We start from the raw sequence: 17,166 nt of genomic DNA, 5'->3' as shown, positions 1-17,166 counted from the left end.
AGGAGAGACGTTAGTGTTTCAATTTAAGGCAGGCAGAGAGGATTAAACATCCGCTCTCTAAAATGGAAATGCGGGCCCTACATGCGTTCAAGGCTTGTTTTAATTACGCACTAATTTGCATTTACCCCGCTATAATTAGAGAGAAACAAAATAAACAAGCCTTTAAATAAAAGTGTGACTAGTTCAAATGAGAGAAAACAGCAGTGTGGATTTTGTAATTTTCGGATGTACAAGCATCTATTAAAAAAAAATATATTAAAAAAACCTCCCCGCTGGGAGTCAAACTGAGACAGAATCCACTTATGGAAAATTAATTTGGACTTAAGGGATCTTTATTGGATGAACATGTATGCAAGTGTGGTTGCCTTTAAGATACATTCAACATCTCACTCTCTTTTGGGGCATTAAATCCACATTCCCCCTCCCTCCAGAAATAATAATAAAAAAATAAACCACAAAAAAAATCAAATAAAATACTTTGACCCCACAAGTAAGCCAAGTGCTGCGGTTCAAACATGTCCAGTGTCACCACAATGCTCCAGAGAGGAGATCTGGTTGGAAAATGTAGAGGCTGGAATAACGTCTGCATCCGGTCTGATGCCTTTTTTCCCCCCTTTTGTCAAATCCAAGACATCCAAAATTTTTAAGTATTTTTTTCTGAATAAAATCCCATGTGAAAAAGCGCAACTTCATGGCCAATTTATCATCTTTGGAATATTTAGAAAGATTTACATAGCATGTTTTTTTCTCCCAAAGTTGTTATAAACAATTTTAAATTCAGAAAAAGGAAAACAAAAAAAACCAACAAAAAAAAACAACAAGGAAAAAAACTAAACATGGTCACTGTAACTGACCCAAATAGTATTTACATATTTCAGCTCCGTGACGCAGCTGACTAAAAATCTCTGTGGTCCTAAAATAACAAATTTGAGAAATAAAAACTGTACAGAATCTGATAGGGTTGGAGGTAAAAGGGGCAGGAGGGCAGTTTGTTTCCCCGTCAGTGCAACGGAGGGGAAAATATTCCTCCCATCCAGAGGGCTGGTGGTCGAAGGAGTTTGTCCGAGTCGTGTTTTGTAGAACAGTTTAAGCTCCTCCACATTTTTAGAAATCATCTCAAAGCTGCTCCTGATGCTCAACAGGATTTATTTTTTTTTGTAATTTTTTCTTCGTTTTTTTTCTCTATCATACGGAGGACAAGTGGGGAGAAGAGCAGTTCGACTGCTGAGCTTGTCGTTATGGTTCATAAACTCTTTGTTTTTAATAACAAGCAACAAACTAATAGAAGAGGGGGCAGCAGGAAAAGAAGCCAAGAAGAAGAAGAAAAAAAAAAAGTTAAAAAGCTGATCACAAGACCTGGAACCTCCAGGAGGCCTGGTCTTTGTAGTCCAAGCAGTCTGTGGCGTTAAAGTTGAGTTTCCACGACGAGGCCGCCGTCTGCTCTTTGTAATCCAGGCAGTCGGAGGAGTTGAAGGCCAGGCCGGAGCCGCCGTAGGCCTGGTGGTGGTGGTGGTGGTGGTGCCCCGACGACTGGCTGATGTGGTGGTGCGGGTGGCCGGACATGGAGGAGGCCGTCATGGGGCTCAGCTGGTGGGGGTGGTGGTGGGAGTGCATGGGCGCCAGGTAGGAGCCACAGTCTACGCTGCTGAAGTAGGAGCTGGAGGGGCCTGGGTAGCCCTGGCCGTAGCCCGGCGTCTGGTTGTAGGACATGGGGTAGGAGGTGGCGGCGGCGGCCGAGCCCGACATGGACCGCTGCATGCAGGAGGCGTTGGACGGGGGTCCCGGCTCGGGGAGCGGTGCGACGGCAGGCGCGGGGGCGTTTCCCGGAGAGATGGCGGGGCTCCAGATGGAGGAGACGGTGCTGATGGAGGTAGAGGTGCTGCTGAGCGCTGCGGGGCCCGTGTGGTTGGTGGACGAGGTGGAGGAGGAGGAAGAGCCAGCGCTGGAGACGGCGGGTGGGGTGAACTGACCGCTGCTCTCTGAGCCGGTGCTCTCCCGGGCCGGAGAGGACTTCTTCTTGGGCGGCCTGGCTTTGGCGCTGCTGCCGCTCTGCTGCTGCTGGCGACACTTGGCCCTCCTGTTCTTGAACCACACCTGTACGCAAAAATGCACGCAAAAAAAAAAACACACACACACACACACACACAAACCAAGCGGGAGTTACCAACCACCATGAAACAAATAAAGGGAAAAACTCCTAGGCCATGCTGGGAGTACATTATGGAGGAAAATTGAGGGTTATTATCCATCAAGGTTCATTTCCACCTCGGCCCCTTGGCTTGGATCAGCCAGGGGTCTAATTTCATACCTGGTAGACGGCTCTAAGATAACAGGCTATTGAGTTTCACCACACAGTGGGGTAACTCTAGAGCACTGAGAGGGTAGGATCTTGTAGAGCATTTTGTTTCACACACACATTCTGAAAATAACTCAAACTGTGAGACAGCGGCCTCGGTTCCCCCATTATGCCTTTTAAGAGTAGTATTTGTCTGGCATTGTGCTGCAGCGCTTAAATGCGTGTGCAGTATTTCCAGGGAACCGTCTTATTCTTCCTGCATTTCAGATCCAATTACAGCAAGCAACCTGCTTAAAATATATATACACAATACACTGTCAAAGTATGAGCGTCCATGAGCAAATCTGATGGATATTATGAAGTTTTTCTGTTAGCTAAACTAAAGCAGTGCAGGTAAATCAGGTAGACCAATCCCCCAGCATAATAATACACATCTACAGCCTCTGATGTAAAGTGGTTACAGTAACATTTCCCATTAACTAATGAGCCAATCTTTTACTGCCATTAATTAATTTAGTCATAAGTTAAGCTCTTATTGCTTTACTGGCTAATTACTCGACTCAGAGACTGTCCAATCACAAAATTAATCTAAAATACTGAAGGAAAAAAAAAAAAGAAAAAAAAAAAAAGAGTTTCCTCATTCAGGTTTCTCAGATTTTAATAATTATTGTCTTAAGAATGTGTAGAGAAGGGATTCTGTGACATTTTTGTGCGTGAAAATATTAAAGATAATCTAGGATATAAACTAGCCGGCTAACGGTAACGATTACTTGATGAATGTTCTGGGTTAAATGACGTCACTAACAGTAAATATAATCAAATTTCTGCTCTTTACAATTGATCAATAATATTAAAACAGCGATTTTTTTTTCTGGGTGCGATAATAAAATATGTTTGTTATAAAATGAATAAGCCTAAAATTACAATTTGGCTCATTTTTTTTTATCTCCCCCCCCCTCCCCCCCTCCTCCTCCTCAGTTCGGGATGTTTATTTCAATTCACCTGAACTCGGGACTCCGGCAGGTTGATCTTCAGCGCCACCTCCTCCCGCATGAAGATGTCCGGGTACCGGGTTTTGGCGAACAAAGCCTCCAGGACGTCCAGCTGCGAGCGGGTGAACGTGGTCCGCTCTCTCCTCTGCTTCCTGGGAGTCGCTGCGGGGAAACAGGCGCGGCCCCAGAAGGACGAAACACGGTGAACAAACGCTGGACAGTACATTCGGTCACAGATGTGTTGTGAAGTTAACTCCGGTGGAGGGGAAAATAAAAGCCGAGCTGGCTAAAGTACAACCAAGTAGTTTCATTTGAGCCCAGTCCCACTGCCTGAACACTTTAAATAAATGTAGGAGTGTATTTTTTTCAGACATTACCTACATTTTCCCCCAAATAAACACTCAATTGGCAAAAAATTAAATAAATAAAAATTAGCGCGAGCAATAACAGCAGCTAAATTAAGCAGCTAGCTTAATTAATTTCGCCGGTTCTCAAGCAGTTTAACAGCGTTAACCAAAGTGCCGGGGCTCCTACCTGGGTACCCCACCGAGGGGTGCAGCAGGTCCATGGCAGCGCCGCTCAGCCCCAGGCCATTGACCCCATAGGGGGGCTGTTTGAGGTAGGACATCATGCTACAGGCGGTCACTGCTCCACCCAGCTCAGGCCAGTGGTTCAGCTTCCCCCGATGCTGCAGCTTGACGGAGCAGGGGACCGACTCAAGTTACTGCACAGAGGATAAATAATAATAATAATAATAATAATAATAATAATAATAATAATAATAAGTCTAAGCGAGGCCTTTTTGTCTGAAATTTACTTGACATTTAAGCATAAATATTATGACGTAAATTGGTCTTACAAAAAATGTAATTTTTATATTGCCCTTTTTTTGGGCACCTTGAGCTGAATGACAATAAAAAACAAACGCACAATTACAAACATCAAAATAAATATTTTTTTTGTTTCCATGGCAGTAGGATATAAAACACGGGATCAACTGCACTGTTTAATCACCACGCTCTATAAACACAAGTATTAGTCGTTTATTAGGACTTTCATGAGAAACATAAACAAAAAGTTGACGTGCGTTTGACAGCCTCCACATCTCACCTCTTAAAAACAATTTAAAAACAGGATTTATAATAATGTCCCTGCTTTTAAAAGTGAAAGATGTACTGGAGGAACCCTGCAGGTTTAGATGTAAAGTTCTGATTTCCGTGTTCATTTGGTTAGATTACTTAGACGACAGCAACATTTATCTCCATTTATATGGCCGTAATTATCGACATCATGCACGCATTTTTCCAGCGACCATTTTAAAAGATACAATTTACAACTTAAAAAAATACTCTTTAAAAATGCATGCAATACTCTATTAAACTAACTTTCACGAAAAAAAAAAACCCTGCAGCTCAGCCGAGTCAAACTCCAGTGTGTGTGTGTGTGTGTGTATGTATGTGTGTGTCATGGTGTGTTGAGTAGCTCTGCTCTGACAAAACACTTGCACGTTAATATAAAATAAGTAGGTCACGGATGCGTTTAAATTATATTAATGACGCAATCAGAAGCCTTTCTGGAAATTGGTCCTTATTTTTAATTTTTTAATTATAATTATTATTTTGTTATTTTTTTTCTGGCCGTTGCTTTGTTTTTTTACAACCACAAGCAGGATTCCCTGCAGCCATTTGCATTAAAACACACACAGGGAGGCATCCGTCTAAAACGTGCAGTAAATAAATACAAATTAATGCAAATCACACACATTTGCTCCATAGAAAGTTGTAATTTTGTAGACTTATTTAACGTTATGGTGTTTTTTTTAAATTCACTCTACGTTGAATAAATTCGAGATAGAATAAAGATTCAAAACAAACTCATTTGCACTCGTAGGCTCCATAATTTCCCGCAAAAATCTCAACCCGAACGCAGCCCTGCAGCGCAAAGAGTGCGAATTAAATTAGAGCGACTATTTCTAACAATGAAGGGCCTTGACTGGCCGAACCGAACCGAACCGAACCGAAGCCCAGCCAAGCCGACGTGTATTGCAGTCGTGGCGGGTCGGGGAGCAGAGAGGAGCGGAGGAGAGGAGCGGAGGAGAGGACGACATCTCGGTGCAAATGAACTCCATTAGAATTTAGATTAGACCTCCGGGGAGAGAGAGAGAGAGAAAGAGAGAAAGCGCTTCACAAGGGCTCTTATCAGCGAAATAAATTAACAAAAAACCAAAACACGCCTCTCCAATTATCTACAGAGTGCTTCACACGCTTTAATGGCCAATTGCGCGCAGTAAGAAGAAGAAAAAAAAAAAAGAGGTGGAAAAAACTCAAAGGGAAGAATTGGAATTGAAATGTGAAAATTATCTGCACTCCTGGAGGAAAGTTGATTCGGCTGAAGCTGAAAGTCCTTCACTTTGCGGTATTAATTGATATATCTGCGGAAAATTCTTACTCAAATTGAATTAGATTCTAACACCAAAACTTAAAAAAAAAAAAAAAAGTTGAAGTATTAAAAGTGAGATAGAAATAATAATAATAATAATAAACTTTACCTTGTTTTACTCCTTCCTTCCTTCTTTCCTCCCGAGCCCTCGGACCGCAAGAGGCGAGTAAAATTATCCAGCAGAGGGAAAGCCTACCGAAGAAGTCGCAGACTTGCTCAAAACCAAACAGTGCGCAAAGCCAGCGGCATCATGGGATATATATATGTATATATATATATATATATATTTAAAAAAAGGAGGCGCAGACGGGCTCAGCGCTTCCTCGCCGCGGTTCCGGGTGTTTTTACGGCCTCACAAATCAAACTCATTTGCTTTTTTCAGGGGGGCTCGTCGTCGTCTGTCAGGCTGTTAAAGGTGATTTCTAATGGAGACGGATGGAGATTGATCACCTTCTCTCCGCCCCGCGCCTCTATGAGCGGAGGATCACCTGCGGGATCCGCCTCCCGCAACCAATCACAGAGTGGCTGCGGCCGTGACGGACGGCGCGGGCAGCCAATTAGCGCGCGGCGGCAGACATTGGGGAGAGAGGGAGGCGAGGCGAGGGGAGGACACCGCCTCCTTTTCTCCCACCCCCCACCCCCCCACCTCCCGCTGCACCTCCTCCACCGACCGATCCCGGAGAGCAGGGGGAAGAAGCTCGGAGGCTTTTATAGAAGATGGAAACGATTCAGAGGCCCGCAGCAGCAGCAGCAGCAGCAGCCGGCCTGCCGCTCCGCTGTGCGCCAGAGTGAGTGCGCAAACTGGAACGGACTGAATCGCAGGCAAAGAGGTGACAGAGCACTTGAAATAAAACTGAACATGTGGGATTTTATTTCCTTGACGGAAAACGCCATTGCTGTTGTGTTTTTTAAAGCGTCACATCTGCAAATCTGTGATTTTTCTACCAAACTTGAAGAAATAATGGGGGGGGGGGGACATTTGCCACTTTGAGGCTCAAATCCACTTTTTTTTTTTTTAATTCCTTTTCAAAACCATTTCTCATCTTTAAAAAATAAAAAATAAAGAAAAAAACGTGGAGCGATGAAACCAGGCGGAGAGAAGTTAAATTTACCCATTTTGATTTTTATTGATACCCCCTCCCTTTTTCCTCCTCTACACACTCACACACAGAGACAAATCTCATGAATATTAATGAGGTTTAATCCCCATTTAGAATTACATTTGAGGATGGTTGACGTAAAGTTTAATAGGGAAAGACCTCCAACTCACCGCGGAGGAAGCGGGCTAAAAAAAAAAAAAAAAAAGGCAGAAGCTGCAGCCGCTCGAGCACGTTGATGTTTTAAAAAGCAAAACCTTTTAAGATGAATACGTTTGAATTTTCAGTCCATTTGTTGTTGAAGGTCAAAACAGGAAAAAAAAAAACCCGCGGATCTCTTAAATGCAGAATAAACAAAATGGAGTCAAGTGAAGGGGTGGAAATTACATCTTTACGCGTTAAAGCAGAGCACGCACGAGGACTTTGACTATACAGATAAATGCTGCAGGTTGTGTGTCGAGGCCTGCAATGGTGATGCTTAAAAGGCGGCTTTTTTTTTAACGCAGCCGCACAGGATCAAATCAGATCAAAATCAGACATGAAAGAAGCAGGGGAGAAATGAAAGGTGATTTGAAAGAGGTCAAACCCTTCCCCGCACCTTTTCTGCATTTTATTTCTGAAGTCCAAGCAGTCAGAGGCCCGCCAAAGATCCAAATACCAGCACCCCTCCTGTTCACAGCAGCACACACACACACACACACACACACACACACACACACACACACACACACACACACACACACACACACACACACACACACACGGGCTGTACACACAGCTCCAAACCACACACACACACACACACACACACACACACACACACACACACACAGGCTCCGTTAAATTATGCAAAAAGGCCATTCAACAAATATGGCCTTCCAACACAAAAGAGACGGCTTATTCTGACATTTCCCCTCACATTTCTTGTTTTTCCCCCCCCTCTTCCTTTTCTCGATGTGAGACCTCCAGATAAACCCCTCTGAACAAGTATCAAGTTATCAAGTTGCACCAAGCTTTTTGTAATAAGAGCATTTTGTCTAATCCCAAATTGCAGTTGAATTTTCTTAATGCTGAGCTGGTAAAGCCTGGGATTAGAGCGGAGGAGAGGAGAGGAGAGCAGGAGGGGGTGGGGGGTTGAAAAGTTTTGTCCCTTCAGCCGGGAGGATTGGAAGAAGCTCGGATCTGCGGGGATGTTGTCGGTGCTTATTAAAACGATGATGCATAAACCTCAGAGTGGCTTGTTGCGGGAGGCTCTGGGTTCCCGTCGCACGGAGAGCTCCGGAGCTCCCGGCTCCCAGCAAGCTGCGGAGGCCGAGCGGCGCGCAGCACCTGTCGGGGGAAAACGCAACGAAGGTCCCGCCGAAAGGAGACTGGATCCAATGTTTTTTTTCCACCCGTTTATCTATATATATTTTCATGCAACTGGAACATTAAAAAATTATCCATAACCAGCGAGTGGAGCCGCAGAGGTAAGTCAGAATCATTTCAGGCGTTTGTTTATTGTCAAGTGTGCGATTTGAGCGCAGATTTAAGAAGTGAATTTCCAAAATAAACCAAAACGAGCTCAAAACTTCGACAAAAAGTTCAGTTTTCCGCCTCCGTAATTATGCATATTTTAAAAAGTGTTTGAAAACCGAAACAAGTTATAACAGATTAAATTGTCTTTAAACGTGGAGTATTATTTTAACGTCCTCACAGCCAGAGTGTAAAACAAAGCGCCTCCGGGGACGCACGGTGCGTAATGTGCGCGCAAAAAAAAAAAAAAAAAAAAAATGTCGGTCCCAAGCAGAGAAGAAACAGATCAGCAAATTAATCTGAAAGTATCAGAGAAGCCGAGGAGGACGTCTGCTGTCACAACCGATTTCACCGCTTTAATCGCGGATGGGAGGGCTGCCTGCGGGGACGGAGCGGAGGGTTAACCAGCGCTCATCCTGCGTCTGCGGCCCCGTTTTCCAGAGACACGTTTCACAGGTCACCTCGGTTTGACATCAGGGAATAATGCAGCTTAAAAAAACAGTCATCTTAAAAAGGTAAATATAAAAAGATGTAAAGTTTTCTCGGTTCTCTCCAGGTCGGCTCAAATGTCTCATACGCGTTCAGCAGGAAACCGGACAGAAAAAAAAAGATTTGTTTTAAAAAATATATCCTTCAGTGGAAACTGTTCAGAGTGAAATTCTCAACGCAAATTTATATGAAAACAGCAGGAGATTTGAAGAAAGGAAGCTGATGAAGGCCACTTCATCAGCTGACAAATTGAGCAAAATGACCCTAAAACAGTGGAACTGAGATCACAGTGAACAATAAAACATCTATAATGCTCACCTTAAAAAAGCTAAATGTGCTTTAGAGTGACACAAAATACGCCACACACCTTCCTGTGGAGTATGAAATCATAAGGACTTTATTACTGGAGACTTGGGTTATGACTGGAATAAATAATCAGATAAATGTTCACAGGTAAAGGACATGTGGAGCTCTAAGAGATACAAATGGAAGCAACATTTTTTTCTCTTCTCTTCCAACAATAAATAGGAACCACAATTAGCTGAGCAAAAAAAAAAAAGAAAAAAGAAAACAAAAGACATGAAACGTGACAAAGTACTCGCTCACAAGCAACAATAAATAATAAACATATCTGCTGTTTCAGGCTGTAGGGGATTCAAAGGAGGATCCAGAAAGCAGAAAAATGAAGGAAATATACAATGACCTTTTTTTCTTAACTATTTCTTTTGGTTTCAAGCCAAGACAATAATAATAATAATAATAATAATAATAATAATAATAATAATAATAAAACAGGAAAGATTTATGCAAGATTTATAAACAGTAATGCAGTTAAGATATTTTACAAGTATAAAGTGAAGCAACTAAATGTCAAGTAAGCTAAAAAAAAATCACGTCTTGTTTCTTTTCTTCTTAAAAATTTTTTTTGAAGATGATGATGGGAAATATTCCTCTCATCAAACCCAGTTGTGCTGTACCTCTGATGTCTGCACTCTGCATCTTGAAAACATATTTATATTACAAAACGGTACCGTTTAAAAAAAAAAAAAATAACCGGGAGTTCAAATGGAAAAAAAAAAAAAGTGGAAACTGTGATTTGGTAGAAAGTTGGTGCAAAGTTTGAGTCTCTGCTTGTCAAAGTGGACTAAAAACCTCGTCAGAATTCTACGAGCTGCTATGAAACAATAGGAAAAGTGAGGATATTCATGATGATACATTTCTTTAATCGGCTACATTTTGTTGGTTTGATCACTGAAGGACACACTTCTCCTCTTTCTTGGCCATCTTGCCTTTGTTCTGCTCCAGCGTCCTCTCCAGGTGCTCGTCCTCCGCCTCGGCCCTGTGGACCACAAACATAAAAACGTCACGAGTCTCGAAGGAGCTGTGTGTGTGTGTGTGTGTGTGTGTGTGTGTGTGTGTGTGTTGGTGCTCCCGGCTCCCTGCGAGCTGTGATGTGGTGGGGGGATGAAGCGGTGCCATGGTGGATTCATGCCAGGGGCCGCACTCTGACCTTTCACCCTTCCTGGCACCACGGATCTGGAAGAGATTCCACCCCCAAAGGTGGGGTCGGAGCGACCGGAGTACCAGAGGGGAAAAAAAAAAAAAAAAAACAGGCGCCGAAGGCCTTAAAAGCCCCTGATCGCTTTAAACTATTTTCATACAACGTTTCTTGATTGTTCTGTAAGTAACTCACTCTTTCTCCTGGGCATCCAGGTCCCGGACTAGCGCGTCCCGTTTGTTGACCAGTATGACCAGTTCGTCCAGCAGCAGCTGCTCTCGTCTCTTCTGGGCTTCGGTTTTCTGCCAGTCTGCAAAAATCAGAGGAAGCTTCAGACTTTTGACACCTGAAGGAAGAAAACGTTACATCACACTGAGTGGACAAAACTGCATCTCTACAAAACCGATGTCTTTAAAGAGAGACTCCCAACTTCAAAAATTTGAACGGCGAACCGGCAGGTCAAAGGTCGTCCTGTTGGACCGAGCAGAGGATCAGTGGAGACACACTCCGTTCTGAGCAAACGTCCTTGAAGCGTATCGTCACAGCGATGTGCAGCTTTGACGCGCATGGAGATACAAGGACCCACGCTCCCACAGGACCATGCTGCCACTGTGGAGGTCCAGGTATTGATCAGAGAACTGAAAATGTTTGATCAAACGGAAATACTCGTGTTTCAGCCTGAATGAAGACATTATCAAGTCTTGTAGTGATGATTTGGGTGAAAATAATTAGTTTTCTGAACAGTTCCTTTAAATAAACAAGCAGGTGAGGTCCCCCAACCCCCCTGACTCTAGCCTCAGTTCTCTAGGGACTTTCCAGGAAGGGGCCCCACAGGGCCCAGGTGGGACCCTGATCCAAATCCCCTCAGCCTCCCCCAGGAGAGGGGGCTGCCTACAGGGGAGCACCCACTTCCCCCTGGGGCTCAAATATCCGCCTCGGCTCTATGTTCAGCCGCCACCGGGGGCAGCGCTACTCCCTCACTCTGCCCTCCCACTCCCAAAAAACCCCCCAAGAACATCATCACAACGTTTCTGTGTGAGTTAAACAAATCCTCCACATGTTTCTCCAACACACCCTGATTCGAAGTTGCTTCGGCTGAAGAGCGCCAACGTCAGTGTGCAGATTTATTTGGCTGCTTTGCAGCTTAAGGAGAGCAGGATATCTTCAGCTTCTCTGCAGCCCTACACACACACACACACGCACACACACACACACACGCATGAACACACACACATCCCAGAGAGAATCCAATCACAGCTGAAGCACCGCACTGCTTCTGTAGTCCAACTTCTCTCTATCAATATTGATCCCAGAGGAATAGGAATGTTGTGAATTGTCAGTCCTAAAATACGTGAGCTTTATTAAAAATAAATATCCACCCCCCCGCCTCCCTTCTTGTTGAGTCAAATTGCAGCAGTTAGACTGTCTGTGTGTGTCTGTGTGTGTGAGTCCTGCTGGGCCCAGTGTGTTGGTCCTGAAAGGTTTGCTCTCTCCTGATTGGCCCTGCTTGTGCCTTTGAAGTCAGCTATAGAGCGAAACAAACACACTCCCAATATTTGGCTCTCAGCGTCTTCCGGCAAAATTACAAAATCTCACCAAATGTTTTTGGTCTCGTTTCCACCTCAAATGTCTTTGCACAAAACAAAACTAAGTCATAAATAACTTTTTTAGCAAGATATGGAAGCTTGTTTTCAGTCAATAATCCCTCAGTATTGATTAAAAGATTTTAGTTCCATTTACAGATTATTTTGCTTATAACACAGGAAAATGTCTTGTTATAAGTGAAATAATCTGCCAGTGGAACTGACACGTTTTCATCAATATTAAGAAATTAACCCAAGCTCCTATTTTTTGGTGAAAAGTTACTTATGAGTTAGTTTTGTCTTATTTCAAGTGTTCTAAGACATTTGTAGTAGCAAGAGGAGCAAAAATAGTTTGAGAGATGTTGTGTTTCTGCAGTGCCTTTATTAAATTTACTCTGAGCCGTCAAACTCCTCAGAAATGTGTCTAAACTTGCTTCTGAGCGCTGTTAGTGTCTTGTTTTTTTTTTTTTTTTGACTCCAGCGGTAATTTAGGACGGAGAGAATGTGGGCTTATCTGGGACACGGCGAATTCGATGAGTCATCAGGTTTAGATAATTGTGCGACAGGAAGTCGTCACACCTCTCCCACGGCGTTTCCCCCCACACCCGATACGCCGGCCCACAGAAAGGGAAGGAAAAAATTCATCTGAAAACTTCCTTCCAAACCACAAAGGTTTAAAAATGTTCTCCTCCTTCAAAGCAGTGGTGAGCCAAAAAGCCAAACCCTGGTTGATTCTTGAAGGGGAAGAGCTAAAGAGGGTTTGGGGTGTGGGAGGGGTGAGAGGGAGAGGCGTCAATCAAGTCCAGCAGAGCCCCGCCCCCCTCATTAGGAAGGTAAACAATAAAAAGAGCCGATGAGAGACGTGACCAGGCAACACCAGAGCGGGGCAGGCTGGGTAACCAGAGACAGAGGAACAAACAAAACACCCTGAAGCCCCCCGATAAGCCCCGCCCCTTCCATCAGAGAGAGAGGGAGAGAGAGAGTTGGAGGTGGAGGGAGGTTCAGGACTAAGGAGGTGTTCAGATGAACCTCACTGAGTGCGCCAGTGGTTACCATGTGAGCCTCGGCATAACACACAAGAATGCGCTGGTTCAAATCTGTACAAAACCCTCGTCTCCGCCCCCCACACCCCAGCCCCACGGCTCTCACCGCCGCTAAATTTATTCAAGAGCGCAAACTGGTCTGAAGCCCGGCGAGACTGTCCGGCATGCAGCTGCCTGCCTCGCTCTCCTGCTCAAAAACCAAACACGACGACAAAACGTCAAAGCAGTTGGAGCTGAGATCTCCTGAGAATTTTCTACAAGCCACAAGCGCTGAGATATCAACGGATTCCCTGTCGATTCTCATCCCGCTTCATGACCAAAAAAAAAAAGGCCACGCAAGGCTGCAGCTGGCTGAAGGCCGAGTGGGAGTCAGGAGACAAAAAGTGTCAGTGAAGGAAAAGAAAGACGAAGGGCAAAGGAAAACGTCTGGTAGATCAAAACAGATCACATGCGAAACGTAACGGAGAGGAAAACTAATGTTTGTTGGTAGAATCTCTTCGGGAGTTCAAGTTTAGAAAAATCAAACCAGGCCTGAAAAGTTCAGCAGTTTTAAACAAAACCACAACTTCTTTCCATGACCGATTCAGTTTGGAAAACGCAACAAAATGTGTAACATTTAAAATGGTGTTGAAAACAAAGTTTCAACATCATCACTCCAATCTATGCCATTAGAAAGACAATACTTTTTACCAAGTTAAACTAAAGAATAGAAACTGCTTTGATCCGGAAACAATGGTTGGAAATCAATGATAACAGGAAATAGAATTAAATATGTAAAATGTGCTTTTTGTTGAGCCTTCACAGATTATACTTTATAGACAACTTGCATTATTTAAATAGATTGCTATCATAAATCCATTAAAATAAATAGAAAACAGCTGGGAAGAACATTTTTGTCTTCATTCAGCAAAGGTGTAACTTACACAATTTCACATATATACATTTTTTAAAGTATATTTTACTGATGCAGGCATAAGTGAGTGTTTGAGAAACTAAAGTTTTCCACCAACGTTGCAGCTAGATGCAGAAAACTTATTAGGAAACAAAAGGAAGCATCAATAAGAATCATGAATAGAAAGATTTTCCAACTTATAGATGTGAATCTGATTGGAACATTTTTATTATCCAGGATAAATCCAGAGAACATTGTCATCCAGATGTTAGATCAGACTAAACCTGGGCTGGTGTGAGATTCTCAACGTACGATAAAAATACCACAGTGTCACGGTATTTACAAAAATAATTAACAAAACTGCTCAACAGTAATTTATTTTGCTCAAACTGAAAAGAAACTATTTTCTACACAATAACAAGTACCCTTCTTATTAATGTGTAGTCCACAGCAACAGGTGGGGGAGGTGCAATGCTGCGCTATACTAAGAGTTTTCACTGATTTGAGAAAGCTCTATACTTTAAACTGAACTTTAGAAACAATATGAAGAAAAGTGATTTGAAAACCTTGCTATAACTTGACACCAGCTACAGTTTGTTTTCTCTTGTAAAGAAATAATCTGATTTGGATATCTAGAAAACATTTTAAAACAGGCGTGAAGCTGGACGACCTGCAGGATTTCAACTCCTGTTCAGAATGTTCACTGCTGAAAGATCCAACATGTAAATGATTTCAATCATATCTAATTTTAATGTTACATTAACTAATAACAGGCGCTCTGTGATTCTCCATAGAGACATTTGTTGTCATCGGTTTCAGTCGACTCGGCGCTGAAAGAGTCTGCGACATCATCAAAAGTCGCCCATGTGATCGGATTGCATAGTGCACCTAATCAATCAGGGTCTGAAGCACACCGCCCCGATGTGTTACAAAGCCCAAATAGATTTACAAATGACGTGGGGCGTGTGTGTGTGTGTGTGTGTGTGTGGAGAGGGATAAGCTCCTGCATAGGATTACATATTGATTTTAAACATATAAAAAAAGGCTTATCATATCAAACCGTAACAGGAAAAACTCAGGGACCCAGCTATGCATAAATCCCTTTTATACAGCAAGAGGGTGTCCACTTTAAAACACACACACAGTCCTTTACAGCGAGCCAAGACATTGCTTTGTGTGTGTGTGTATCCAAACATAGGTGTGAGTCGGTAAGCAGATAAAGAGGGCATAGTGGATCAATTTTGCGGCAGGGAGATGAGAGTGTGGCATACAGATGGCATTTCCCCGCCTGGCATCACCCCAACACGGCACAAGGAGGTGGTTATCACTGAGCATGCTCAAAAGACATCAGCGGCAGGCTGGAGATCTTCGCTTGCCCCGATGTCTCACTACGCAACAGTTTCTCTCCGAATGTCAAAGAGTTTCACACCTGATCTGCATCAAACTGCGCCTTGGTTTCTTTTGCACTTGGCTGTGGTCCCAGTCTATTTGGCGCCCTGGGTGAACCGCCTTTCCAGTGTGCTAGCTAGCCTTAGCATCAAAAGAAAGCAACTCAAATCCTGTTCTTATTACGGAACATAAATTTGGTAAATTGGGCCCAAAAGAAACAGAAAACTAGATGCTTTTCTTTTGATACCCCAAATGTGTAAAATTAATGTTTAGTTTTGGCTCTACGATATATAACATCTATTACAAAATATATATATATATATAAAAATTGGACTGCTTTTTTATTTTTTTTGGATCATGAGAATTTTTGGCTCGACAATTTTGCCCCACAGGACAAATGGTTTTGATGCCCCTGCCCTCACAGTAAGGCAGTTTTGTATCACTGCTATTTAAAAAAAGATTCAATTTTGACTTCTGCTAAATCAAGTTTTATAGAAAACGTCCTGATCTAAAACTAAAATGTTTATCTTTTCAGAGATTTTACTCCTTGTTTGCATATTTTCCCCACTCTTTGAGCTCTTCTTGCAGTTTGCGTGTGCAGTCGCAGCATCCGGTGTGACAGATGGAGGAGTGTTTGACTGACTGCAGGCATATATTTTTCCCAGCAGGGTGTGTGAGTGTCAGGGCAGGTGGATCACAGATGTGTTTTTCTCTCACCTTCTCTCATCTCTGTCTGTCTGTGTCATTGACTGGCCAACCAAATCAGCAATTACTCGCACTCCCGACCACTGCTCAATAGACCCGCCCGAGCACCAAATAAAAACTACACACCTGTGTGCTCCCACACACACACGCACACACACACGCACTCAGAGGTGGACACAAACACACGGACGGTGACAGATCGTGGCACGTCGGCAGCCTTCCTGCCAGCAGCTCAGGACTATCTGTGTCTGCTGCAGAAAAGGAAGAGCCGCTGAATGTTAAGTGCTTCCCTTAGGGAGAAAAATAAGGCCGGCTGATAAGTTAGTCGGCTGCAAATCCAACATGTCCACATGAAGGCGGCGAGAACAGCAGTGACACGACACACAGCACCTCTCCATACACACACAATCTCTGCTCTTACACTGCACGCGCACACGCACACACACACAAATGTGGGCACATCAGACAAACCTGATATATAAAGAGTTGTCCACTCAGGGTCACGCACCATTAACGAGACAAAACACCTGGAAACTGAGGCGTAAAAAACGCTGAACATCCCCATTTTTCCGTAATAACTGGAACAACAACCAACATATTTAATTTGTATTGATTTTAAAGATGCCACTTGACAAAATGTGACATCTGGAACTGGTTTTCACTGTATGATGTGTTTGATGTTTTTATGTTTTCATGATGTAAAGCACTTTGAACTGCCTTGGTGCTGAAATGTGCTGCACAACTTGATTGATTGATTGATTGATTAATTGATTGATTAAAGGGGGCACATTTAAGGCCAGTAAAAAACAAATCTGTGTAATTAGAAAAGTGAACAAAGGGCTGGGCAATGAATCAATAACATATATTGCGATAGACATCTGATATATTTGATAATTGAGTAAACTCCGAACCAGAACCGCACAGCATTCTAGGGGATGTAGGCAGAGGAAAATGTTTTAGTTGCTCAACTTCTCACAACCAGCTAAGCAACATCAACTAACTCACTCACTTTTTGGTTACCTAGCAATAACCTGTCAAGTTGTTGCTAGCGAAGCAGCAGTTTCAGGTTTGACCACCAAGCCTCACGACTGTGTAAAAATAAAAGTAACGGCATGGAGAGAAAACTGGATGGAACAGGAAAGGTCAAGTCGCCAGTTTAGAAGTATCTCATATATATATTTTAAAGGTTTTGTTGGCTCTAGTGGCCTTTATTTGAGAGTAGTTTGAC

General features: G+C 43.2%; 2 protein-coding genes across 2 annotated transcripts in view; both read right to left on the bottom strand.

The window, feature by feature from the left end:
• Positions 1-314: 314 nt before the first annotated feature.
• On the bottom strand, positions 315-6,147 carry otx1 (orthodenticle homeobox 1). The gene is made up of 4 exons (XM_008428895.2): positions 5,837-6,147; positions 3,823-4,012; positions 3,299-3,450; positions 315-2,094 (listed from the first exon to the last, which is right to left on the bottom strand). The coding sequence occupies exons 2-4, from the start codon at positions 3,917-3,919 to the stop codon at positions 1,348-1,350; spliced, it is 996 nt and encodes a 331-aa protein (XP_008427117.1). The 5' UTR covers positions 3,920-4,012; positions 5,837-6,147; the 3' UTR covers positions 315-1,347.
• A 3,055-nt stretch (positions 6,148-9,202) lies between these two features.
• The window catches only part of ehbp1 (EH domain binding protein 1), a 159,071-nt gene continuing 151,107 nt past the window's right edge, over positions 9,203-17,166 (bottom strand). Inside the window, exons 25-26 of the mRNA XM_017309054.1 lie at positions 10,522-10,636; positions 9,203-10,167 (exon numbers count right to left, since the gene is read on the bottom strand). Coding sequence (XP_017164543.1) covers positions 10,077-10,167; positions 10,522-10,636 — 206 coding nt within the window. The 3' untranslated portion in view covers positions 9,203-10,076. The remainder of the gene's footprint in view (positions 10,168-10,521; positions 10,637-17,166) is intronic.

This window comes from Poecilia reticulata, linkage group LG15 (assembly GCF_000633615.1).
Source record: "Poecilia reticulata strain Guanapo linkage group LG15, Guppy_female_1.0+MT, whole genome shotgun sequence".
NCBI lineage: Eukaryota > Metazoa > Chordata > Actinopteri > Cyprinodontiformes > Poeciliidae > Poecilia > Poecilia reticulata.
Note: the sequence above shows the minus strand (reverse complement) of the source record. Positions and strands in the feature narration are given on the sequence as shown.